Source organism: Prionailurus bengalensis, chromosome F2 (assembly GCF_016509475.1).
Source record: "Prionailurus bengalensis isolate Pbe53 chromosome F2, Fcat_Pben_1.1_paternal_pri, whole genome shotgun sequence".
NCBI classification, from domain to species: Eukaryota; Metazoa; Chordata; class Mammalia; order Carnivora; family Felidae; genus Prionailurus; species Prionailurus bengalensis.
The window spans coordinates 54,700,462-54,728,368 of NC_057353.1; the positions used below are offsets into that span (position 1 = coordinate 54,700,462).

The window sequence follows — 27,907 nt, forward strand, 5'->3', positions numbered from 1 at the left end:
CTATTGGGCCAGACAGGACCTGGGCGGGGTGCGGAAGTGAGGGTCCGGAGACAACTGAGAACCGCCTTCCAGGAGGGCGAAGTGGGAGGGGCCGGGGGAGTGTTTCCCGAGGAGGGGGCGGCCATGGCAGCTGCGCGGCGGCAACGGCGGCTGCGACGGAGCGCGCGCCCGGCTTTGAATGAGCGGGGCTGGGACTGAACGGGCGGAGCGCGAGCTCGGGAAAGCGACTGGCAGCGCGCGTGCGCGCGCCTTGTGTGCGCGCGCGGCCCGCGGCAGCTCGGAGCCTCCGCCGGGCGGGCGGGGAGGGGGAGGGGCAGGTGAGTGTGTGCGGCTCGCGCGTGCCCGCGAGGGGCTTCCCTCCGCCACTGCCCCCCGATCCCAACTTGGGGCTGGGAGGGGGGTCTTCTGCCTTTCCCTGGTCAGCCTTCTTCTTCGTCCCGCACTTCCTGCCCTCCCACCTTCCTTTTCGCCCCTCCACCCGGTTTCTCCCCTCTACGGCCGACTGCCACTCTGGGGTACTGTTTCCGGGTCGGGGTGACCTCTGGGGTGAAGGAACTGCGACTGGGAGCAGGCCCTGGGCGTGCAGCCCTCACCATGCCGCGCTCACGCGTGGAAGGCACGCCTGCGGGACGCCGGCGCGGAAGCCCTCGAGTCTCCGAATGGGCCCCCGCAGGTCCTTCCTGCCCTTCTTCTGCAGGCCTTGCTCCTTCCCAGATTTTTCCAAAATCCAAATCCCAACCTACCCCTGCACCCACTTCTAGCGATTTAGAGCGTTTCTCTGAGCGCCGTTTGCATGGCGTTGGGTTGTGTAACCTGAAAATGCTCTTGTTTTTCTCATCTGTACAGTGGGTATGATTTTTTTTTTCATCAGCCAGTTTCAGGTGGGTGACCATAAGTGAAAGCATTTTAGTCATGAAACTCCTACCTTTTGAGTCATTCAGGAGACCTTAACTCTATCAGCCCTCCTTGTTAAGAGTTCAGGTGTCACATATTTGAGGGCCTTTAAGTGGCAGAGATGGTACCTTCAGCGCTCCACTGTACAACCCACTCCCACGTTCCACTTCTAGTTCCCTTTCTCTTTGGTTTTTCACATGTGAGTTCAGGTAAATTTTATTTTTGCAGTCTTGTGATATTCCTTAACCAACTTGAGAGTTACCAACTTAATTTGAGGCTGTTCCGTACTGTACTAGATCGTATGTATTTTTTAAATTTTATTTTGGTATTGAAAAATTTCAAAAATGTGTTTTTAGAATTACAGCAATTGAAGACTTATTTATTCCGGTGTGTACTAACATAGATTTTGGCTTGGCTTCTTTGACAAATTGTGATCTAGTGACTGCTGAAAGGGTCTCGCCAGCACTTTAAGGGTTACAAGGAAGGAAGATACATTTAATCTTGTAGTTTCTAATGCAGTGTTTTTTCACAAGTGTAGATGAATCTTTCTCTTGACTGAGTGGAGTTCTCATTCCTGTTGATTTCCTAGAGGTGTTCATTTCTCCAAAAGCCCTGAGGATAGGTTGCTTCAGAATTCTGATTCTTTTCCTGCTGTATCTTAATTTTTTGCATTTTCTTACTAATTTTAAAGGAAATTTTAATTTAAAAATCAGGTTTTATTAGCATTTTCAGCTTTGAAAGTATTTTGAAGTAACCAAACTGCAAAGTAGCCTAAGATGCATACTTAACAAGTTGATGACCTTTCAAAAATTAAACTGAGACAATAAGTACAAAATTAAAAGCTTTGTCAAATGCAATATGCTGTGGGGAGAGCCTGGGCTTTGGGGTCAGTCTCTAAATCCTGAGTGAGTGAATCTGAGCTTCACTGTCAGCCTCATCTGTTAAATGGGTATAGTGGAACTTAACCTCCTTGTCCTTACGAGTCCAGCAACGTGATAGAACATAGATTGTCTACAAATATGTCTTGAACATACTGAATACTCAAGGAATGTTAATTTCCCTTCATTCAACAAATATTTGAGTACCTGCTATGTGCTTATCTATTGGATAAGATCTAGAAATACCAACCTGAGCAAGACTGATGAGTCCCTGTCTCTTTGGTCCCTTACATTGTCACTAGCCTGTGACAGTTGAGAGCAAACTAAGGGTTTCTCTTTACTGGGTCAATAGTTTTTCCCATCACCCAGGGTAGCATCTGTTAGATAGTAGGTGCTAAACATATATATTCGTTGAATTGAGTGGGAACATTAAGCAACTGTGGGTCTCAACAATATTCCTGCCTGCAAATGAGTGTAATTTATAAAATCAGAAGTATAGTTAACTTGAGTGCATTTTCCCGTTTCATTGCAACTGGTTAGAAAATTTAACCTGGAAATTATAATATCATCACTGTATTACTAAGAATGTGCATTGTTAGTGAGGTGTTCTTGGCCTTGGAATTAAATAGACCTCCGTTTGAATTTGAGTCATTGGGTGTAGGAACAGGGAAACATGGGCTTACTCTTAGTGCTTCAGTTCTATGAAATGAGAACAATATTATCTATCTCATAAGATGGTTTTATGGGTTAAGAGATAATTTTTAGATAATGCTTAGCATACAGTAGCTGGTCAATGAATATTGGTTCCTCTCTTTTGATAATCACAAAAGCAAATTTTCCACAGAATGAAGATATTCTTCATTGCTGGGGAGAGAATCCTATTGTCAGTAATAGCCCCACTTCCTGTTTTCTGTTGAACAAAACTTTATTTTTATTTTAGAGAGTGAGAGGGGGAGAGAGACAGAGAGAGAGAGGGAGGGAGGGAGGGAGAGTGAGGGAGAGAGAGAAAGAGAGAGAATCTTAAGCAGGCTCCACGCTCAGCAAGGAGCCCACCTAGGGCTTGATCTCTCAATGTTGGGATCATAACCTGAGGTGAAATCAAGAGTCAGACATTCAACTGAGTGAGCCACCTAGGTATGCCTGTTGAACAAAACTTTAAATTTTAATTTCAGTTACCATTGAAATCAGCCAAGTTGACAAATACTGAACAATGACACCCAACAATATTTGTGGCAAGGTGATGACAGTGGTTGCAAAGGTTCTATATGAAATTTATTTTCAACTGTGCGTGCATGTATATATCCAGAGACCCACTCCTTTCCCCAGTCCTTAGATATTAAATATCTTCTCCCTGATAGAGTATTTCCTCAGTTCTTTTCCCCCTTTCCTCCAAGTGCCACATTCCATACGGTCTCTTTTCTAGTTATCTTTTTTTGTTATAATTTTTCTGAAATTTTAGCCTAAATTTTTATTTAGGGAAATTTGCTTTCCTTTGGTTGAGTTTTATTTTTGACAAATCAGCTTTAAAGTGAAGCTTTTGTTCATCTTAACTAGTCAGGTCATTCTGTTCATAATAAAGCAGTTAAACCTTTCAGGTCTGTCTTTGCAGCTGATAACTGAAGGTACTAGGTAAATAAGATTCCCTCGGGAAAGATGGTACAGAGCAGATAAGGTATATAGAAAAAACTCTAGTACAAAATATAGAATATAAGTACTGTAAGAGAAATATACTGGAATTAAGAAAACTTTATAACAGCCCAGCAAGAAATAAAAAAGGCTTATGCCAGGGAGATTGCAGTGGAAATAGAGAAGAATATGGGCAGTACTAGGAAATGGAATAAGGCCTTTTGACAGTTTGGACATCAGGGACTAAGAGAAAGGAGCAGTCAAAATTATTGCATTTTTTGAAATCCAGTAAACCAGTAATTGAGGGTTTTGTTGACAGAAATATTTAAGTTACTTGAATAGTGAACTTCTTAATTTTTTTTTTTTTTTTTTTTTGGTTCATACTCTTTGAGTCACTATTTTTTCTGTCTTCTCAATTAGTAAGCCAACTCTGAATACAGGCATTCAGTAAATCATTCCATTCATGTGGAGATAAGGCCTCCGGTTGTACAAAAATGTATGAACATTGCTAAGGGAGCCTTTTGGAACTCTGTTACTATAGGGTCTACTTGGCCTTTCTACCTTTCTAATTGTAGAAATGAAAGGAGCTAGCTGTGTGTTTTGCCCTTCTTTGAAGGGACTGGCAGTAGTGGCTCTACAGAGCAGTTAGGATCAGGTACCATAAGAGTTGACTTGTATTTCCTTGTTTGCTTGTGTTACTTTTTTTAATAGTTTATTTATCCTGAGAGAGAGAGAGGGAGACCAAGAATCCCAAGCAGGCTCCATGCTACCAGCCTAGAGCCTGATGAGGGGTGGGGCGGGGTGGGGCAGGGTGAGGTGGTAGCGAGGGCTCAAACTCCTGAAACTTTGAGATCATGACTTAAGCTGAAACCAAGTCTGAGGCTTAACCTACTGAGCCACCCAGGTGCCCCCTTGCTTTCTGTTTTTGTTTTGTTTTTATTTGTTTTGAACTTTTATATTAAGGCATAACATACAAACAGTATATATAGTATACTGGTGTTGTTACCACTCAGATTGAAATGTAGATCTTAGTTCCCTTATGCTTCCATACAACTCCTCCATTAGAGGTGACCACTATTTTTTACTATGTTCTTTTTAATTTAATATAATATCTTACTAGTTGAGAAAACGGTTACATGCTGTTTTCAAGACTTCAGGAGGTTATTACTCATATCTGGTAATTAAAAACAAAGAGTTCTGTCTGCTTTAATCCATACATGAATGAAATATATTTTAAAACATTAGGTTATTCATAGAGGGATGGTGTATTTATCTAGGAAGATTTGAAACTTATAAGTTTTATTGCCTATCTTTAAAAAAAAATTTTTTTTAACATTTATAATTGAGAGACAGAGCGAGACAGAGCATGGGCATGGGAGGGGCAGAGAGAGGAGGAGACACAGAATTTGAAGCAGGGTCCAGGCTCTGAGCTGTCAGCACAGAGCCTGATGTGAGGCTCGAACCCACCAACTATGAGATCATGACCTGACCCGAAGTTGGACGCCCAACTGACTGAGCCACCCAGGCGCCCTTTATTGCTTATCTTTATAAAAAAAAAAGTCAGCATTTTAATTTTGGGTAGAAGTAACATAAAGCTCTCTCTGATTCCATGATAATTATTACCTAAGTGAGGTTTCACCGTCTTTTAAGTAAATATATATAGAACTGATGTCCAAACATAGTGTTTATGCTTTTTTATTTTGGAAAAAATAATGTATCAAATTATGTTTTCATTTGTTTTATCAAACCATTCTACTCCAAATAATGGTATTAACCGACTGTAATGATTGTTTCCCAAGTTGTTACTAATGGACTCCGCGGCAGATGAGTTTTAGTTGTGTGGTTTATTGCCTCACTTTGCACAGAAAAGTTAATTTCAGTGTATATTAGTTTGCTGATTGAGGCTATTAAGAAGTTGGATGATATACTGATATATTCAAATTATTCCAACATAGGAATTCTATTCTAAGTGCTTACTTGGTAATTTTCCTCCTGTGACAAATAAAAGGCAAGGAGCCGCTAAAATGCAAAAATTGCATTGTCAAAAACACTGCTGTGTGTGTGTGTGTGTGTGTGTGTGTGTGTGCGCGCGCACTTGCATGTGTGCAGTTGTAATTTCTTCTGATTGGATTTAATGTTATTTGCTCTACCTTCCGACAGTGGAAAAATAGTCATCTTTCATTGATTAGTGAACTGTATTTTCATTTTCTGTCTTGTATTTAGAGACTCTGAATGTGGAAATGTTTACTCATTCTCCTTGGCAATTCATTCTTCTCATCACTCCCAGTCCCATCCCAAGATACTACTGATCCACTTTCTGTCACTATAGATTTGTTTGTATTTGCTAGGGTTTTTAAAAAATATATGGAATCATATATGTTTTCTGTCTGGCTTTTTTCATTCAGCATAATTATTTTGAGAAACAGCCATGCTGTTGCTTCCAGTAGTAGTTCATTACTTTTTATTGCTGAGTAGAAATCTACTCTATGTATATACTATGGTTTGTTTATTCATTCACCTGTTGACATATATATTTGGGTAGTTTCCAGTCTGGAGCTATTAAATATAAAGCTGCTGTTCTAGTACAAGTTTTTGAATGGGTACATGCTTCCATTTATCTTGGGCAAATTCCTAGGAGTAAAATGGCTGGGTGACCTAGTACGTGTTTGTTTAACTTTGGAAGAAACTGCCGACTATTTTCCAAAATGGCTATACCATTTTACATTCTCACTACCAGTGTATGAGAGTTAAAGTTGTTCCACATCCTCACCAGTACTTGGTATGGTCATCATTTTTTAATTTGATTAATTTTAATAAGTATAAAATGGTTTTAAACTGTGGTTTTAATTTGCATTTCTCTGACGATTAATGTTGTTGACCATTATTTCATATACTTATTTATCATTGTATCTCTTTGGTGAAGTGTCTGTTTAGACCTTTTGTCATTTTTTATTTTTAAATTTTTGTTTATTTATTTATTAATTATTTTTTTAAATTTACATCCAAATTAGTTAGCATATAGTGCAGCAATGATTTCAGGACTAGATTCCTTAATGCCCCTTACCCATTTAGCCCCTCCTCCCTCCCACAACCCCTCCAGTAACCTTCTGTGTGTTTTCCATATTTAAGAGTCTCTTATGTTTTGTCTCCCTCCCTGTTTTTGTATTATTTTTGCTTCCCTTCCCTTATGTTCATATGTTCTGTGTCTTAAAGTCCCCATATGAGTGAAGTCATATGATATTTGTCTTTCTCTGACTAATTTCGTTTAGCATAATACCTTCTAGTTCCATCCACGTAGCTGCAAGTGGCAATCATTCTTTTTGATTGCCGAGTAATACTCCATTGTATTTATGTACCACATTTGCTTTATCCATTCATCCATCAGTGGACATTTGGGCTCTTCCCATACTTTGGCCATTGTTGAGAGTGCTGCTATAAACATGAAACAGCACACCTGTATCCCTTGCATAAATGCCTAGTAGTGCAATTGCTGGGTCATAGGGTAGTTCTGTTTTTAGTTTTTTTTGAGGAACCTCCATACTGTTTTCCAGAATGGCTGCACCAGTTTACATTCCCACCAGCAGTACAAAAGAGATCCTCTTTCTCCACATCCTCACCAACATCTGTTGCCTGAGTTGTTAATGTTAGCCATCCTGACAGGTGTGAGGTGGTATCTCATTGTGGTTTTAATTGGTATTTCCCTGAGGAGTGATGTTGAGGATTTTTTCACGTGTCAGTTTGCTACCTGGATGTCTTCTTTGGAGAAGTGTCTATTCATGTCTTTCGCCCATTCTTCACTGGATTATTTGTTTTTTGGGTGTTGAGTTTGGTAAGTTCTTTATAGATTTTGGATACTAACCCTTTATCTGATATGTCGTTTGCAAGTATCTTCTCCCATCCTGTCATTGCCTTTTAGTTTTGCTGATTGTTTCCTTCGCTGTGCAGCTTTTTATTTTGATGAGGTCCCAATAGTTCATTTTTGTTTTTGTGTCCCTTGTCTCCGGAGACATGTTGAGTAAGAAGTTGCTGCGGCCAAGATCAAAGAGGTGTTTGCCTGCTTTCTTCTTGAGGATTTTGATGGCTTCCTGTCTTACGTTGAGGTCTTTCATCCATTTTGAATTTATTTTTGTGTATGGTGTAAGAAAGTAGTCCAGGTTCATTCTTCTGCATGTCGCTTTCCAGTTTTCCCAGCACCACTTGCTGAAGAGACTGTCTTTATTCTATTGGATATTCTTTCCTGCTTTGTCAAAGATTAATTGGCCATACGTTTGTGGGTCCATTTCTGGGTTCTCTATTCTGTTCCATTGATCTGAGTGTCTGTTTTTATGCCAGTACCATATTATCTTGATGATTACAGATTTGTAGCATAGCTTGAAGTCCAGGATTGTGATGCCTCCTGCTTTGGTTTCCTTTTTCAAGATTGCTTTGGCTATTTGGGGTCTTTTCATACAAATTTTAGGATTATTTGTTCTGGCTCTGTGTAGAATGCTGGTATTATTTTGATAGGGATTGCATTGAATATGTAGATTGCTTTGGGTAGTATTGACATTTTAACAATGTTTGTTCTTTCTATCCAGGAGCATGGAATCTTTTTCCATTTGTTTGTGTCTTCTTCAATTTCTTTCATAAGCTTTCTATAGTTTTCTGTGTATAGATATTTCACCTCTTTGGTTAGATTTATTCCTACGTATTTTATGGTTTTTGGTGCAGCTGTAAATGGGATCGATTCCTTAATTTCTCTTTCTGTTGCTTCATTGTTGGTGTATAGGAATGCAACCGATTTCTATGCATTGATTTTATATTCTGTAATTTTGCTGAATTTATGAATCAGTTATAACGGTTTTTTTGGTGGATTATTTTGGGTTTTCTTGCTCATTTTTAACTGAGTTATTTGTTTTGTCACTGAGTTTTGAGAGGTCCTTCTATATTCTGGATAACAGTCCTTTATCAGATATATGCTTTGCAGAGATTTTCTCCTAAGCTGTGCCTTTTCATTCTCTCAACAGTGTTTTTGAATTTCGACAATTCAGTAACTTCTACAGTTATTAATTTTGATGTAACCCAAATTATTGATATTTTCTTTGATGGATGGTGCTTTTGGTGTCCTATCTAAAAACTCTTTGCCTCACTCAGGGTCACCAAGATTTTGTCCTTTTTGTTTCGTTTTGTTTGTATTTTTTCTCTTAGAAGTTTTATAGTTTCAGGTTTTGTATTTAGATTTTGATTCATTTTGAGTATTTTTTAAGTGATGTGAGATATGGATTGAAGTTTGTTTTGTTTGTTTTTGTGTCTGGATGTCCAGTTTTCCCAGTGCTATTTGTCAAAAAGACTGCCCTTTCTCCCCTGAACTGTCTTTACATCTTTGTCAAATTTCAGTTGTCCCTGTATATATGGGTCTATTTCTGTACCTTTTATTCTGTCAGTCTTGACTCCAACACTACACTATTTTGATTACTGTGGCTTTATGTAACAGGCCTTGAAATCAGGTAGTATTAGTCTTTCTACTTTGTTCTTTGTAAATGTTGTTTGGCTCCTATAGGCTTTTTGTATTTACATTTGAATTTTAGAATTGTCAGGTTTTAGAGAAAAAAAGCTTGCTGAGATTTTGTTTGGTATTGCATTGAATCTATAATTTGATTTAGGGAGACTTAATATCTTAACCATGCTGAGTCTTCAAGCCCTGAAAGATCTTTTTAAGTTAATTCAGGTCTTCAGAATTTCTCTAAGCGATATTTTATAGTTTTCAGTATGTAAGTCTTTCATTACATTTGTCCTAAGTATTTCATATGTTTTGTGCTTTTATAAATTTTTTTAAATTTCAATTTGTAACTGTTTGCTGTTAACATATAAAAATATGGTTGATTGTAGATTCCATTGAATTTTCTAGATAGACACACACTGTTTTCCTTCTTCCTTTCCAATCTGGTTTCCCTTTATTTCCTTTACTTACTGGATTGCACTTGCCAGAACCTCCACTACAGTGTTGGCTAAAAGTGGTAAAAGGAGACATGCTTGTGCTGTTCATAATCTTAGGTATGAAGTGTCCAGTTTTTCATCATTAAGTCTCATGTTATTATGTAGGTTTTTCATAGATGTCTGTGACCGGGTTGAGAAAGTTCCCTTCTATTCCTAGTTGATAGTGAGTTTTTACTAGGAATGGATTTTGGGTTTTGTCACATTCTTTTTCTACCTCTGCTGAGATGAATAAAGGGTTTTCCTTTTTAGTTTGTTAATATGGTGAATTACATTTGATTGTCAAGTTTTAAATCAACCCTACATTCCTGGGTTATGCCCCACATGGTCTGAGATATTATCCTCTTATATATTGTTGATTTTGATTTACTGATTATTTTGTTAAGAGTTTTATATTTCTCTGCCCCTCCGCCCTTCCCTCCCTCCCTCCCCCCCACCTCAAAAATAAATAAACATTAAAAAAAACTTTAGGAGCATCTGGGTGGCTCAGTCAGTTAAGCGTCCAACTTCGGATAAGGTCATGATCTCACTGTTCATGAGTTCAAGCCCGTTGTTGGGCTCTGTGCTGACCACTCAGAGTCTGGAGCCTGCTTCAGATTCCAGGTCTCCCTCTCTCTCTGCACCCCCCCCCCACCCCAGTAAATAAACATTAAATTTTTTTTAATTACCAAAAAAAAGAGTTTTGTATCTATGTTCTTAAGGTATTAGCCTCTAGTTTTCCTTCCTGGTAATATCTTTGGTCTGGATTAGTATCAGTGTAATTGCTGGTCTCAAGGAATGAGTTGGAATTCATTCTCTCCCTTTCAGTTTTCTGGTAGTTTGTGTAGAGCTGGTATACTTTTTCCTTTAGGTTTGGTGGAATTCACCAGGGAAGCCATGTGGGCCTGGAAAAGTCTGAACCACAAATTCAGTTTCTTCAATAGATAGAGAGATTTTCAGGTTATCTATTTCTTCTTGTGCTTTTATAACTTGTTTCAAGGAATTTGTCCATTTCCTCTTATATGTCCAATATAGGCAAAAAGTTGTTTGTAGTAAAAGCTGTTTAATATCTGTAGACTTTCTGGTAATATCACCTCTTGTTTATGATATTGGCATCATTGTGTTATTAGGGATGTATATATTTTGGATTGTTACGTGCTTTTGAGTAACTGACCCTTTTATCATTATGAAAGGACCATTTTTATGCCTGCTAATACTATTTTCTTTGAAATCTACTCTCTGACATTGAAATAGTCACTTCAGCTTGTTTTTGATTAGTGTTAGCATGGTATATTTTCCCCCATTCTTTCACTTTTAGCCTATCCGTATTTTTATATTTAAGGTACATTTATTTTTTTTTTAATGTTTTTATTTATTTTTGAGACAGAGCACAAGTGGGAGAGGGGCAGAGAGAGAGGGAGACACAGAATCGGAAACGGGCTCCAGGCTCTGAGCTGTCAGCACAGAGCCCACCACGGGGCTCAAACTCACGGACCGTGAGATCATGACCTGAGCCGAAGTCGGACGCTTACCCGACTGAGCCACCCAGGCGCCCCTAAAGTACATTTCTTGTAGGTAGCGTACAAAGATCTTATTTTTTTAATCTAATTTAATAATCTCTGGCTTTAAATGGGATGTTAGACAATTGACATTTAATTAGAATAGGTTTAAGTCTTTCATCTTGCTGTTGGTTTTTGACTTGTCCAATCTGTTATTTGTTCCACTTTACCCTGTTTTCTGCCACCTTTTTTTTTTCTTTCCTTCTCTTCTCCCTTCTTTTCTTTTCTCTTCCTTTTCTTTCTTTCCTTTCCTTTCCTTTTCTCTCCTTTTCTTTTTTTCTTTAGAGAGAGAGTGCGCCAGCCAGCATGAATGGGGGAGAGAGCAGAGCTGGATGTGAGGCTCAGTCTCACCTGTGAGATCACGACCTGAGCTGAAATCAAGAGGTGGATGCTTAACTGACTGGAGCCACCCAGGCACCCTCTGGCACCTTTTCTATTGACAATTTTGTATCTCCTTTGTAGGCTTACTAGTTTAACTGGAACTTGCCCCTTAGAAAATATGATTTAATTGATTTACTAGGGTTAGGTCCAGGTATGATTATTTCTTTAAAGAATCCCAAATACATGAACCACTGGACTAGATCATCTCTATGGTTACTTCCAAGTTATTAGCTATGTGACTTTGGGCTAGTTATTTGACCTCTCTTAATCAATTTCCTCATCTATATAAAGGGCATAATTCAATGTATCTGTCTAAAAGTTAAAAACATTTAAAAATATTTGTGAATAGTACTGTTATGTTCATGTGGTTCAGACTTCAAAAGGCACAAAAGACGGTATACTGTTTTATGGGTTTTTTTTTTTCATAGAAAATAAAGATAATTGGAGTTGAATTAAAAAACATTCTGAGAATATTGAAAATTTAACTATTGAAAATTTAAAAACCTAGTTTCTCAAATATTGAAAATTCTCAACTATTGAAAATTTAAAAACCTAGTTTCTCAAATTGTCAATATGATTTACATTTTAATTTTAAAATTCACGGTGTTATATTTGTGGTTTCTAAAGAAAAGTAAAATATGTCTGATTTTCACAGCTCATAACAGGATCTTTCAGCTTGACTTCAGAATGGGAATATAGCATATGAAATCAGCTTAATGTATTTATTTTTGTGCTTTTCCCACAGGTTTTGATTCCCACCATGGCTATTACACAGTTTCGGTTATTCAAAGTTTGTACCTGCCTAGCAACAGTATTCTCATTCCTAAAGAGATTAATATGCAGGTAAACAAATTTTATGTTCAAATTGATCTGTTTATCATTTTGCTGATTTTGGATACCTTCATAATTATAAAAAGACAGGGCAGACAATATTTAAGCTAAATAACTTGATTATAGTATTCATTCATTATTTGCTATTTTAAAAAACATTTTCTCTACTTCAGATCTAGAAAGTGGAGTTTTACTTCTTTTCATTCTTTCAGATTCTTACCTCTTCAATTAAAATCACATTCTCATTCCTACAGAATTTCAGAAAAAAGCAAACCAACTTATAATAAGAGAATTTATATGTACATAATTATTTCATTACCAGAATGTGTTAAGGTGGTTAAGTGGAATTAGGCATAAGTATTTCTTTATATACCACAATATGAATGTTTTTATAGTAAAAAACAAAACAAAACAAAACAAAACTTGAACAGAAAAATCCCAAACAAAACAGTTTTGTTTTGTTTTTTTTTTAATCTCTTAAATAATATTCCAGAATGTGGAATGTGGACTGCTTAGTCCCAGTCAGTTAAGTCATTCTGCTTCAGTAAGTCATCCGGAGATTGGAATTCCTTCTGTTTTGTCATGCTACTGTACCCTAGAGCTGTAGTGCTGTATGCTGAGGTACTTCAGGGCTTCACATTAAATTCACAGGGGTATCATCAGGATATTTTTACATTTCCAGCAAAACACACAGTGAATGTGTTTTAGTCAGCATCTGTTAACCCTGCACAAACTACTAGTTCGAGGTAGTTCACATTAGATCCTGCAGCTGTTTTGATGATATTCTTGAATGTTTGAGATAAGTTTTTGTTTACTTGTATTTTTGGTGGCCTAGCTTTGCAAAGCTAGGATTTAGGTTAGAATTAAAGCAAGTACTGAACCAGAATTAATGTGGAAGAGAAAAAGAGGATGGTAGTAGCCAATCTGATTTCAAGTTTTGAGAAATTGTGTCCAGTAGACATACACACGTTGCATTAGTGATTGTGGTTATTTAAGAATGAAATAAAAATATTTTTCCTTAAACTTATTTATGGTGTTTTTTCAAATGGCTACTAAGTAGTTAGGACATACATAAGTATTAAATTGTTTGGTCCTAACTACTTAATTAGTGGAACTGTTAGGGATTTGTTTTGGCCTAGGGGTACTGTGAGAGAAAAAATACTGACACAGAGTAGGGTAGTCAAAAGAGGAAGTAGAAGGCTGTTTGTTCCTTTTGTGGCAGACTTGATTTAGAAGTTGCACACAATGATTCTGTTCTCAGCTTATTGTCCAGAGCTTAGTCATATGGCCACCTAGCTTCAAAGGAGCCAGGAAATATATTCTCTGGCGAAATGGCCATTTATAACTACTAAAACTCTGAGGATTAAGGACATTTATTGTTAGAAGTAAAGTGAATTGGGATTTTTTTAAAAAAGAGGTCCATAATATGGCAGTGGAAATGAGTGGATGAAATAGAGTGAAGATGATCACTGGAGGAAGAAAGGTCAGGAAAGAAATGGGAAATTTAGGTGATTGTTGAATTCACCCAGGAAGAGAATGGGATTTGGGAAATAGGGAAAATAGTGAACTAAGTGCTTAGATCATCAGAGCATGAGGAGGAATGGCCAGAAATTCATGAGGTAAAGTAGGATAAGAATTGGCATTAATTGGGGTGCCTGGGTGGCTCAGTCGGTTAAGCGTCTGACTTCAGTTAAGCATCTGACTTCGGCTCGGGTCATGATGTCATTGTTTGTGAGTTTGAGCCCCACATCGGGCTCTCTGCTCTCAGCACAGAGTCTGCTTCAGATCCTCTGTCTCTCTCTCTGCCCCCCCCCCCACACACTGTCTTTTTCTTTCTCTCAAAAATAAACAAACACTTAAAAAAATAAAGCACATCTTTGAAAAAATAAATAAATAATGGGCATTAATTGCCAGAAGGCTAGAGGTTAACAGAAGATAAATTATAGGTGTTTTGCTCTTTGCATATGTATTTTCTAAAACTAAAACATTTTAGTATAAGAAATTGCATTTGATTTTTAAAATATTAAGGATAATTGTTGCCATTATAAATTTCACTATAATTCTTAATAATAAATATATTTAGGATTGATTGTATGTTCATTCTGAAAGAAAACTGATTCATTTTATAGAATAAGCTTTTCTTAAGTGTCAGAAGGAACCTAGATCATGTGTTATAAAATACTGGGTTTGCATTATAAATTTAGTAGTAGACTGTATTATCTGTTTATCCTTTAAATAAGATATGATCTCTAATCTTGTAGTAAAAATAGCTAACTTTACCAGTTAGCTCTAAGTAGATTTATAGATTATTTAAAATGAAGCAAGTGATTAATCATTTGTAATAGCTACCAATTTTTTAGTGTCTTATTATATACCAGGCACTGTCTGGTGTCTAGCCGCTGGAAATATGTCATTTAATTAAATCTTCACAACAACTTGACAAAAGTAGGTTTGAATACCTGCATTTTACAGATGGGGATGTTGAGGCTGAGAGGTTAGTTGATTCTAACTAGACTCATAATTAAAAGAAGTAACATTGAAAACTATGGTTTACATAGTTTCCTTAACCCATGCTCTTTTTTTTTAAAGTTTATTTATTTTGAGAGAGAGACAGTGGGCAAGCAGGGATGGATCAGAGGAAGAGGAGACAGAGAATCTCAAGCAGGCTCTAAGCTGTCAGTGCAGAGCCTGACTCAGGGCTCAATCCCAGGAACCGTGAGATCATGACCTGAGTCGAAATCAAGAGTCAGTTGTTTAACCGACTGAGCCACCCAGGCACTCTGATAACCTGTGCTCTTAACAACTGAGTTACAATACGTGTCTTGTTTAATGTAGTGCTTTTCCTACTAATCCTTAAAACTTACCAATTACAGTTTAATTCAACCCAGTGATTTTCAAACTTTTGAATAGTTTAATAGGTAATCTTACCACAAAAAAAAAAAAAAAAATATATATATATATATATATATATATATATATATATATATGACAAAAGCCAAGCCATCTTGTTGAAAATGGCATAGGTGTCCCAGAGCTTCACCTACAGAGCATGGTTTGAAGAGAAAGCATGGTTTGAAATCACTTGGCATTTTTGTTTTTGTATTTATATTCCTCCTGAATTTATCTATAATTTGAGTCCTAAGCCAAAAAGCATTTTTCTCCTGTTGAAGATTTAAAAAATATTGAAGAGATACCTGATGCATGCCTTTTCTTTTCATATTTTAGTGAGCAACTGTTAATTATTAAAATAAATAATCGCAAAATTGTAAAAGATCTTTTATAAGCCTTCAGTTACTGTTTATAATTCTTTTACCAATGCTTGTTTTGGTAGTTATTAAAATAAATTATTTCATTTTCATTTTAGATCTGGTAGAGGACGGAAATTAAGTGGAGACCAAATAACTTTACCAACTACAGTTGATTATTCATCAGTTCCTAAACAGGTAATTTTTTTTTAAGGTTGAATAAGGGTTCCAGAACCACAGTTTTCAAACTGGATTGCAACCATTAATTAGTATGTCATGAAGTTAATTTGGTAGTCAAGTCAGGATTTTTGTTATATTTTTTAATCCTAAAATCTTTATTTGGTTCTTCATAGTATTTTCTGTTACTTTGCTGAGATTTTCTATCTTGTTTTTCCATTGATTTCAAGAGTGTTTGCTATTGCTTGTTAAAGTTTTTTTATAACTACTTTAAAGTCTTAGATAATTATAACATTTATATTATCTTTCCATGCAAGTTGAAATTTATTGATTGCTGAATAATTTTGAGTTGTTTCACAGACATTTTGAATATTACATTTGAGATTCTGTCTTCTATAAATTCTATCAAGAATGTTGATTTTTTTTTTAAATCAGGTAATCAACCTGGTTAAGCTTAGGATGCAAGTTTCAATATTCTTTCAATGGACTGTAGCTTTAAATGTCAGTTCAATTTTTAAAGCATTTGCTCTTGTTTTGGTTTTGGTTTTTTAATGGATAGAACTGATTAATTTCTAGTAAAAGTAAGTGGTTTTTTTAACCTTTTGGTTTAGTTTTGGTATGTGTTATAAAATTTGTATTTTCCTTTTGGTCAGAAAGTTTGAAAACCAATTGTTTAGACAGCCTATAGTTTTTTTTTCTTTTCTTTTAATGTTTATATATATATTTTTTCAACGTTTATTTATTTTTGGGACAGAGAGAGACAGAACATGAATGGGGGAGGGGCAGAGAGAGAGGGAGACACAGAATCGGAAACAGGCTCCAGGCTCCGAGCCATCAGCCCAGAGCCCGACGCGGGGCTCGAACTCACGGACCGCGAGATCGTGACCTGGCTGAAGTCGGACGCTTAACCGACTGCGCCACCCAGGCGCCCCTAATGTTTATATATTTTTGAGAGAGAGGGAGACAGCGAGCAAGTGGGGTAGGGACAGAGAGTAAGGGACATGTAGAATCTGAGGTAGGCTTCAGGTTCTGAGCTGTCAGCACAGAGCCTGACACAGGGCTCGAACTCATGAACTACAAGATCATGACCTGAACTGAAGTTGGTTGGTTAACCGACTGAGCCACCCAGGCTCCCCTAGAAAGCCTATTTTTCTAATAAATGATGAATTGAGATGTTGATTAGGTTACTCCTTTGTGACTGACAATATTTGTCAATGAAATGTAGGCAGATGTTGAAGAGTGGACGTCCTGGGATGAAGATGCACCCACAAGTGTAAAGATTGAAGGAGGGAATGGGAATGTGACTACACAACAAAATGCTTTGGAACAACTGGAACCTGACTATTTTAAGGACATGACACCAACTATAAGGAAAACTCAGAAAGTATGTTAAAGATTTATGCTTTTGGAAGTTAAACTATTAAACTGCTTTTCAGATTCCTGTAGTCAAAATTAGTATAATTGGTATTTGTCAGAAAGCCTCTTTCTGATGATCAATTTGTTGTGTTTTCTGTCATATTAAACAGGTTGATATATTCAACCTACTAGACGTAGATCTAGTAAGTTGTACCCCTACATCTGTTAAAGTTTTATAAATATTACTGAAATCCAACTGTAGATCAGATTCTAGATTCCAGTCTGTTCTGTAGATTCTAAGCTGAATAAGATAAAGTTCTGACCTTAAGAGAGTTCACAGGTAGCGATGTCTCCAAACTGATGGGTATAGTTTCCATTGTTCGTAACCATTATAAAACTGATGTAAGGCTCTGAGAGCACAATAACTGTGAGCTTATGTTAATCTTCCACATTTTAATTAATCCATTTTGAGTTGGATATGGAAGATCACTTAAAGGTGGAGGGGAATTATTGGAAAAAGAGCAGTGACTGATTATTTTCCTTTCTTTTTATCAAAAATAGTACATGTACTTAAAAAATTAAGTTAAATAATATAGAAGAACTTTTAATAAAAAGCAACAAACTTCTGTCCCATCATTCCCCATAGCCAGTTGTACTTCCCATAAGCAATCGCTCATAACTTTTCCTGTTTGGGTTTGTAATGTTTTTTATCATATCTATATATAATATGATTAAGTTGCTGTGTCTTGATTTACCAATCACAGACATTGTCCATTGGCTTCATACTATCCTAGATGAGGTTTGTTTCATACTACTCTCACTACTATTCCCCCTCTTCCAAATATTATGATGTTATTATTCCAGTCTACCTCACTAGTCACTCTGACATTTCAAAAAAATAAATAAGTAAACATATTTAGAGTTCCATTTCTTGTTCAGTCATGCATAGAAAATATTTTTTTAAATATACTTTATAAAAAGAGGACATTATTTATTCCACTCTTCTCTAATAGGGTTTCTCACCCTCTTCTACCTCCCAACCAGTTTCAGCTGTAAATTTATTTTGACAATTTCAAGGCTGATAACATTTACATTCTGTAATCATGATTGTTTTTGTTAAGCTGTCCAAATGTCTCAGTGCTGAAAAGCATTAAGTTGTGTATTTTTCGAGGAGTTTGAGTTTCTTAGTAGATGAATACTGTATATTTTGGAAGAATATTGCTGTTCTTAATAGAAATCCAGAATATTACACTAGTACCTTAATAAATTAATTAAACTGAAATGTTTAAGCTACACAGCTAATACTACTGCCTTGAAAGAGTTAATACATTCATCAATAACCATATGCTAAGAGAGCTTTTAGAAAGATGTAACACGTGTTCTTATTTAATACAGTGACTAAAAGTGCCAACTTCTATTTTATGGGGCTAGTGAAAGAAAAAGAGGAAAATTTATTCTTTTTAGAAAAAGTAAAATGGAATTTTTCTTAATATGTAAGTGATTTGTATGACAATTGCTTAAGAATTTTGATACTCTTTAGAGATTTAAAAAAATTATATTATAAATTTTAAAAGAAGAAAGGCAGGACATATTTAAAATAATTATAAAATACTCTGGTCACTTAATTATCTTGTTTCTTTTTACATGATATGTAAAATACTCCTGTAATTCTGTTTCAATTAATCTTTCAGATAATTATTAAGAAGAGAGAACCATTAAATTTTGGCATTCCAGATGGTAGCACAGGTTTCTCTAGTAGATTAGCAGCTACACAAGATATGCCTTTTCTTCATCAATCTGTAAGTATGTAATAGTATCTAGATAAGAGTTTGTTTTTATTTGTTTTCTTGAAAAGAGAAGAAAAAAAATCAAAATGAAGTGAACATTGTATTTCTCTGCTTTGAAACAGGTTTAGCAGATTGAGAGAGATTAATCTGGAGTTTTACCAATCTTATCCTTTTATGAGATTGTAAATTTCATCAGCAACTAAGATCAGAGTCCCACTGTATACATAAAAAATCGAGACAATATGTTACTTAAAAATATGACCTTTAGGGGCGCTTGGGTAGCTCAGTCGGTTAAGCGGCCGACTTCAGCTCAGGTCATGATCTCGCGGTCCGTGAGTTCCAGCCCTGCGTCGGGCTCTGTGCTGACAACTCAGAGCCTGGAGCCTGTTTCAGATTCTGTGTCTCCCTCTCTCTGCCCCTCCCCCGTTCATGCTCTGTCTCTCTCTGTCTCCAAAATAAACGTTAAAAAAATATATATATATATGACCTTTGAAGAGATTACCACTGAAATTTAAACTTACAAGCAGGTAATTTTAAGTGAGTCATGAATTGTTTCCCTAGTAGAGTATATTTACATTTAAAGTATAAGTTGACTTATAGTTGGTTTTGACTTAAATGCATCAGTTTTAAGGACAAAAGGAGTAAGGAAAATATATAACTGTTTCGCAACCTTGGAAGTATCTCAGAATCAGCTTTGAATTTTTTTTTTAATGTTTTTATTTATTTTTGAGAGAGAAAGAGAGAGTGAATAGGGGAGGGGCAGAGAGAGAGGGAGACACAGAATCCGAAGCAGGCTCCAGTCTCTGAGCTATCAGCACAGACCACGATTTTGTGGGGCTCAAACTCATGAACCGTGAGATCATGACCTGAGCCGAAGTCAGACACTTAACTGACTCAGCTACCCAGGCATCCCTTTGAATTTTTTTTAAAAACACCAATGTCCAGACTTCTCCCCAGATCTAAGCTTTATCATGCTTTGATTAATTATTGATTAACTTATTATATTAGTTATTGTATAACAGCCCCACACTTAGTGACTTAAAACAGTAAACATATGCTTTATCTCCTACAGTTTCTATGGATTGGGAATCCAGAAGTGACTCAACTGGATGGTTCTGGCTCAGGGTTTCTAATGAGTTTCCAGACACATCATTAGCTGGGGCTGTAGTCATCTGAAGGCTTGACTGGAACTGGAGGCATCATTTCAAAGGTGGCTCATTTTACATGCCTGGCAATTTAATGCTGGTTGGTTGCACAAAGCCTCAGTTCCTTGTCACGGATCTCTCCACAGGGCTGCTTGAGTTTCCATATAACATAACTGCTGAGTTTTCCAGAACAAGCAGTCCTTCCTTGAGAGAGAGAGAGGACATGCAGAGATGAAGCCACAATGCCTGTTTGTGACTTAGTCTTATGAGGGACACACTGTCACCTACAATTATTTTATTCATTGGAAACTAGTCAGTAAATCCGGCCTACATGCAAGGGGAGAGGAATTCAGCTCTACCACTTGAGGAAGGAGTGCCAAAGAATTTGCAGACATATTTTTAAATTACCACCATCTTATTTGTTTGTTTAAACTGCACAGGTGTTTCAGAGTACCCTCTCCTTGGAGGACCCATGTTTATGTATGTTTTTAATTCATTAATCAAAATCTGTTCCTACTAATGTGAGACAGTGTGTTAGGTGCTAGTAACATAGAAGAAAGTAAGCAAAACAAGCAGAGTCCTTGCTTCAAAAGAGTGCAGTCTATGGGGGAGTTTCAGTGTTAAATAAATGATCACACATAAATAATGCAGATTTTGATAACTGCTGTGCAGTTACATCATGCTATGAGAGCATAATAGTACCATAGATGTTTCTCTAAAAGAACATAGCATGTTTCTTATTTTGTATTTCTAAGTTTTATACTTTATTCATATATGTTTGATCCATATTGGTAAAGTGGTTCAAATTTTTCCAGTGAATTAGTAAAACGTTTGCCACTTAACTGGAGTTATACGTTATTATAACACTAATATAGCTCATTATGAAGTTATAAATATGTAATTCCTTATAGAGTTGGAAAAGGTAAATAGGGTAGGTGGAGAATCTCCAATGCTATTTCCACATATTTTCCTCCAAGCAGATGAAATAAGGGAGTATTGCTTAGGAGAGAATGGTAATCTACTGCACTTTGTTCTCTGCTCCAAAAATAACGTATCACCCATTCTACCAATTAGGCTTCTTTGAAATTCCACATTCTATTTTTTTTAATTTAATCATCTATATTGTTTTGATAGCTTTTTATAGTAAGGATATTAACTTTTTTCTGTCATCTTTTATAACTTTTCAGTTTGTTGTTGGCTTTATAATTTGGTTTGGATGTTTTTGATTGGCAGATACTTGTTTTTATGTAACAAATCAATCTTATTGTTTAAAACTTTTTTACTTAGAAGGCCATCTTTACTAAAGGACCAGATATCACTCTTTTTTTATGGTCTTAGGAGTTAACTTTTTAAATATCTAAATGTTTTATACATAGAAAGTCAAATATCTCAGTGGAAAAACGGATATGAAATAGACATAGCCTGATAACGAAGAAATGTTCTCAAAGAAATCCAAAGTAAAATAATAAGACACAGTTTTTAAATCTTAACAAATTAGTGAAGAAGAAAGAAGGCTGTTGGCCATATTGACAGATGACAGAAAGACAAGGCTTCACCTGCTGCTGTTGGTGGGATAAATTGGTATAACTTTTCAAGAGGGTCATTTTTATTTGGTTCAGTGGTTTTAGTTTTTTTAAAATTTGATTTAGCTATTCTAATTTTAGAGATTTATATTAAACAGATGATCAGAAATACACTAAAAATTTTTTAACAGAGGGAGTGTCTGGCTGGCCCTGCCCATAGAGCATGTGACTCTCAATCTTGGGGTTGTGAGTTTGAGCCCCACTTTGGGTGTAGAGACTATTTAAAAATAAAATATTAATTTTTTTTTTTTTTTTTTAGCAGAGGATGGTATTACATTTACAGTTAGGAGAAAACCATACAATTTACTTCATTTTTAGGTGTAAGCGCTCAAAAGAAAATATAATAAATCTATTCACAGATTGACACCAGTTATTTTATGTTCATAGTCACTTCCACACCTAAGTAAACATTCCAGAATGGGCATTTTTATTGTTTGGTGGAAGAAAAAGTGAACTTTTAGAGGTCTGGCCTGGGGAATAGTGGAAGGTAGTGGCTAGCCTACTGGTATCAGGTAAGTAGCACAGGCAGAAGGAAGCACAATGTAGAAGTACTCTGGTGAAGAGTAAATTTTGCCTGATTTATTGTGTTTGCCCTGGACCCACATAGTAAGAGCCATTGAAAAATCTGTATGTTACTTATGCTTAAATGAAAATGCCTGTGCCGGCTTGGAAACTTCAGTTCCTCAGGTTGATCTCAGCACAGAGTAGTGAAGTACCTCTAATCCCTTCTCCGGTCAGTCTGTCTCTTCTCTTGTCCCCACCCCACCCTGTCAGCTCACTGAAAAGAGAGAAACCGAAAGAAGAAGTGTTCTATTCTTGTCCATTCCAATTTAAAGAAGGCAGAAAAAGAAAAGTCAGTATAAAAGGACTATGCTTTAAAACATAAAATAGGAAGAAAGCTGGACCTGCCCAGGACTGCTGAGTACTGAAAGTCACACATCACAGGAAACCCCTGAGTTCCAGGAAGACCAGGGGCCAAATCATCTGGGCCTTTGATAGGGCATGAAGAAGACACAGAGGAGTGACAAAATCTGAGTTATGTTTTAAAAGATACCCTTCTTAGGGCGCCTGGGTGTCTCAGTCAGTTAAGTGTCCGACAGCTCATGTCATGGTCTCATGGTTCATGAGTTCGAGCCCCACGTTGGGCTCTGTGCCAAGAGCTCGGAGCCTGGAGCCTGCTTCGGAAACTGTGTGTCGCTCTCTCTCTGCCCCTCCCCTACTCATGCTCTGTCTCTGTCTCTCAAAAAATAAATGTTAAAAAAAATTAAAAATAAAAGATACTCTTCTTGATCTCTAAGGGGAGAAAGGAGAGCTCTTTACTCTCATAATTTTGTTTTGTGTTTTGTTGTAGCCTGAATTAGGTGACTTAGATACCTGGCAGGAAAATACCAATGCATGGGAAGAAGAAGAAGATGCAGCCTGGCAAGCAGAAGAAGTTTTGAGGTATTTTAGTAATATTTACACTGCAACTCGAGTAGAAGAACCAGATTTGTTCATGTTACATTCAAAGTCAAGAAAGCTTATTCTGCCAAACATTTTATTTTTCTTAAATTTTTCTCACTTGAGCTTAGATAATGAGATTTTTTATTTCAGACTACATATACTATTTTACATGATTAAAACTTCACAGAAACCAGAAATTTAAAGCATTATAGAAACAAGAGTAATAATGTTATTAATGGCAAATGAGATCTTTTTCATATATACGTCATTTACTATTTGCTTTATACTACCTTCCTTCTAAAACATAGTTACCTTTTGAAATGTGAGCCACCACTGTGTATTCCTCTAAGTCAGCAATTCTACCTTTAATTTTGTTTCTCTGTGGCCTAGAATAGTGCCCAGCACTGCACATTTGAATGGCAATAATGTATATAGCACTCTACATTTGTATATGTATCTTATTAGTTGATACTCAAAAGCCCTATGAATTGTAAATAATTACGTCAGGTACTGCCCATTCTACAGAGAAGAGAATACTATTCTAGAGGTCTTCAGGTTTGTTTTCGTTGGTGTTTATGTTCTTATCTCCGTGTTTTTGTGAGCAATAAATATAATTCTTGCTATTGCTGTATTAAAGAGTACAGAGAAAATTTACCCTGAAAGAGTTTGTGACCATCATCACTGATGAAAAGCTCAGATATTTAAATGTGGGTAAATTATTTTTGTGTTTTTTAAAGATACAGTAAAATACATTGATGTAAGTTAATTTTAAAAGATAGTTTTTATAATAGGGATAGAAAATAACAACTGATTTCATTGATTTCATTTTTGTATTTCTCTGTCTTTATCAATTAACTACAGTTACCTTGAACAGACAGCAGAGGGTGCAGTTACATAAATGAGAGTTACGGCTTTTTTTTTTTCTTTCTTTCTTTTTGGTCTTGTCCTTCCTATTTTAAGCACTTTTTTTTTTTTTTTTTTTAACAGGGATGGGTCACATTTTAATAGTAAAGTTATGAGAGTTTTAAATATTTAGTTTTCACTTAATCATTATTCACTGTAAAGGAATTTTTTTTTTAATTTTTTTTCAACGTTTATTTATTTTGGGGACAGAGAGAGACAGAGCATGAACGGGGGAGGGGCAGAGAGAGAGGGAGACACAGAATCGGAAACAGGCTCCAGGCTCTGAGCCATCAGCCCAGAGCCCGATGCGGGGCTCGAACTCACGGACCGTGAGATCGTGACCTGGCTGAAGTCGGACGCCTAACCGACTGCGCCACCCAGGTGCCCCAGGAATTATTTTTTAAATTGTAAACAGCCACATTTATGTTGCATAGATCATCAAAAAAGATGTTACTTTTTTTTTTTTTACTCTATTTTTGGATAATCATAGATATAGAAGTCTGAGTGTTTTAGAATAAACAGTGGTCATTAACCACAGGATAAAGGAAGGGCCATTCATTCTGAATCCAGTAATAACGACAGCACTGTACAGTTTATGAGTTCACAAGTATCCTAACATTCACTGTACCAAAACATTTTTTTCCACCCTATCCTCTTGCACTCTGAACAAAACAAGACAAAAAAAAAAAACAAAACCCTAAACTTAGTGTTTTATGTTATATGACAGCTTAGGAGAAGGGGCCTATCAGTCAGTAATATATATGCTTCATGCTGCAAGTTGCATAAGTTAGAGTCGGAGAGAAATGAAGGAGTCCTGCGGTTTATTGTCCCCAGAAGAACACTGCAAATTGTTAGTGTATTCACACTCCATGTCCTCTGACTCAGTCCATTTCCCATTGCCAATTTAATACTGCCAGTACTGTAATCAATATTGTTAAGGAAGAAGATTCCTATACTTTAGAAATTCCAGGCATGTATCTGGAGAGGAGAAATAGGTTTTCTCTGCAGTAATCTCTAAATTGCTTCATTTTCCAGGAACATGAATTGTTGATATTTACACTTCAGCTAGTAACAAGGTGAAGGCTTATTTGTTTGCAAACAGCCGGCCCTTTATAATTCTTTTCTTATCTTCCTTTTTGCCACTGACATTTTGACTGTTTTAGGGCAGATTATCAGTTTTGCTTGAAAGGTATCAGAGCTAGTGAAATGTAGATTTTTTTAAAAACTATTCTTCCAAAACTTTGTGAAGGTCAAAGTATTGCCTAAAATAGCTCTGTACTTTCTTGGATTTTGGTCATACACCTCTCTGCTTACTCCCACTTATAAATATGATGAGACAAAGATTTCGCTTGCCAGAGTCGGCTTCAAGCTGCCCCATATATAGGTAATCCACACTGGATTTTCCTGTTTTATAAAAGCTTGTGTTGCCTATCCCACGTACAACTGTGACCTACCACTTCCCTCCTCAACCTTGCATGTTTTGACTTATTTTCTCATACCCTCATCCAGAACCAGCTTCGGTTCTTTTCTCTCCTCTCCATCACCCCCTACTACTCTCACTCCCCACATGAGTCAGTCAAATGACAAAAGAGAGGCTGGTGATTCTAGGTCTGTAGAGTCAGGGAGGGGCCAGGGAAGAGGTAAGGATCTCCTAATGTATACTCAGTAAATACCCACCATTCTGCCCCTTCATCACTAGAGCTGGCCAAGTGTTAATCTGTAAATAGATTTCTAGCTTGGTTGGAAGCTAGTGTGTTGGAAGGCTGGTGTGAAGTTTCCATTTTCTTTGGGCATTGTGTTCTGCACATCTGTGTTCTTGACTTCCTTTAGCAGAGTGTTTTTAACTATTATAATAATAGAAGATTTAATCCTCAACATCACGCTTTTCTGAATGCTATCAAAAAGAAGGTGTGGTGCAGTGGAGGTGGTGGTTTAGTGAAAATAATCTGAAGAAGAGGGGTTAGAAGATGTGGGTTCTTTTACCTAAGTTTATGACTTTGGGCAAGGCACTCGGCCTTTGTTCTTCATTTTACTTATTTGTAAAATAGAGATAATACTCTTATTTTCCAAGCTTTGTTTTAAGGATTAAAAGAAATACTAGTTTTGAAAATCTTTGAAGTTTTCAAAGCAGTGAGAAGAATGAAGATTTTTTGAACTTAAAGATTTTTTGATGATAGCTATTTCTTTCTGGAATTTATTTGCCATTTTACTTGTGTGGTATTTTCTAAAAGTAAATATAGGACTGTGTTTCTCTTCAGGCAGCAGAAGATAGCAGACCGAGAAAAGAGAGCGGCGGAACAACAAAGGAAGAAAATGGAAAAGGAGGCACAGCGGCTGATGAAGAAGGAACAAAACAAAATTGGTGTGAAGCTTTCATAGCAAATGCTCTTCACATGTCATAGTGCCAGGAGGAGAAATGGGAGTTCCACAACTCAAGCAACATTTTGAGGGATTTCAGAGTATTTTCAAGAATACAAACACATTGCTTGGTTTTATTGCATTCATCTGGCCATCTAGGACACCAGGATTCTCTCAAAGTACCTTGAGCTCTTAGTGATTGAGACTCAATAGAAGAAAAAGACCTATGAGGCAATATTTTTTTCAACATGCTCCAAGTGTAAGACAATTGTTTGCTGTAGAGAAATTATTACAAATGGAATATACCAGTACCTCTTCTAGCTAGTGTTTCTAGCTGAATAAATGGGTGTAAATAATTTTATGGTGGGAAAGAACTCTGCTCTCTATGCTTTCCTTCATTGTGCATAATGATAAAATAAATAATTTTAAATATTTTTTTGTTTCCATGATTATCTGACCTAAATCAGACAAACCGCAGGGCTTTAACTTCTTTATTTTTGTTGTCAGAAGCTGGTGTTGACATACATTTCCTCTAAATTGAACTGGTATTGTTTATGTTTAATATGACATTAAGGGATTTGATGACTTTGGTTTTCAAGAAAATCACATTAAGTGCAGTACTTTTATTTATCGTATATATTTTATACATCATTGTTTCTTTTAGATGGTGTTGTAATGTTATACATATTTGTAATTTATATTGCATGTATAAATTGGAAATCAGCAAAATGACAAATTTGCATTATTATAACTTGTGAGTTTTAAAAACTAGTATTAGTAGTTTTTCCCTTTTGTTAGGGATTTTAAGATGTTACAATGTTTTAAGTACCTTAGTCCCTTGCACAAAAGCCATTAAATTCCAAATGCAGAAAGCCTTCATTTCTAAAATTTCAAAGCTTTTAGGTGATTTCTGTATCAATTTTATATATCTGACATAATGCAGTTCACCATGTTGTTGGCTAAGATAATATTATTGATTCATTAAATTTCAAACTGAGATAGGAATAGTATTTTTATTTTTGGGTGTTGACTGGCTCCAAAATCGTTTCAAGGAAAAAGATACATACTGTGTTTACGGGAAAGAAATAGATTTGATAGTTTAAAATTCCATTAATTTTTCTCCACAATTAAAATACATCGTCTGATTTTCTATGGCTTTAGAATTTTTAAAGATTTTTACTTTCATAAAAGTTGTTGCCCAAAATTAACATTCTGTGGGGTTTTTTTTTAATGTTACAAGTACTCTAAACTACTGCTGATCTGTTAGAATTTAAAATATTTCATAGTAAAATCACAGACTATATAGTGAGATCACCCTGGGTCCTTATCCTAAGCTCCCAGACTAAATATGATTGTAGAATCGGTTGAAATTTAACTTTGGTAAAAAGCTGCTTTTTACAGTCCCAAGCCACATTTTCAATCATCAGGTTTATTTGAGTTTCTGCCAATATACTCCCAGTTAAATAGAATTAGACTTAAATTTTTAGTAATAAAAGTATTCTCTTCCTTTATTTGTATTTATTTTTGTTCATGGGAATGCTACATGATTTCTCTAAATTTGGCGTTCATAAAGGATAACCTCTCTTTTAGCACAATAAATTTTACTGCTTTTTCCCAACAGTTGACAAGTATTGAAGTCTGCTTTGGTCATGACTTTCATGAGTGTGGGATTTTGTTTTTTGTTGGTTTTTTGATTTTTGTTTAATTAGAAGTAAAATGGTTAGAAATTATAGTTTGTATGATTAATTCGAGATTTTTCTTATGGAAAGAATGAATAACAATTCTGGGA

The 27,907-nt window shown here is 36.2% G+C and overlaps 1 protein-coding gene across 1 annotated transcript; it reads left to right on the plus strand.

Annotated features, from left to right (window-relative positions):
- Positions 1-725: 725 nt before the first annotated feature.
- On the plus strand, positions 726-27,749 carry EBAG9 (estrogen receptor binding site associated antigen 9). The gene is made up of 7 exons (XM_043601614.1): positions 726-881; positions 12,036-12,133; positions 15,486-15,564; positions 16,769-16,927; positions 18,591-18,698; positions 22,766-22,857; positions 26,019-27,749. The coding sequence occupies exons 1-7, from the start codon at positions 852-854 to the stop codon at positions 26,137-26,139; spliced, it is 687 nt and encodes a 228-aa protein (XP_043457549.1). The 5' UTR covers positions 726-851; the 3' UTR covers positions 26,140-27,749.
- The last annotated feature ends 158 nt before the right edge of the window (positions 27,750-27,907 follow it).

Coding starts and splice junctions, on each gene's coding strand:
- EBAG9 (XM_043601614.1), top strand. CDS start 852: ATGATTTTTTTTTTCATCAGCCAGTTTCAG. Junction 15,565..16,768: donor ATTCATCAGTTCCTAAACAG/GTAATTTTTTTT, acceptor AATGAAATGTAG/GCAGATGTTGAAGAGTGGAC. Junction 18,699..22,765: donor TGCCTTTTCTTCATCAATCT/GTAAGTATGTAA, acceptor GTTTTGTTGTAG/CCTGAATTAGGTGACTTAGA.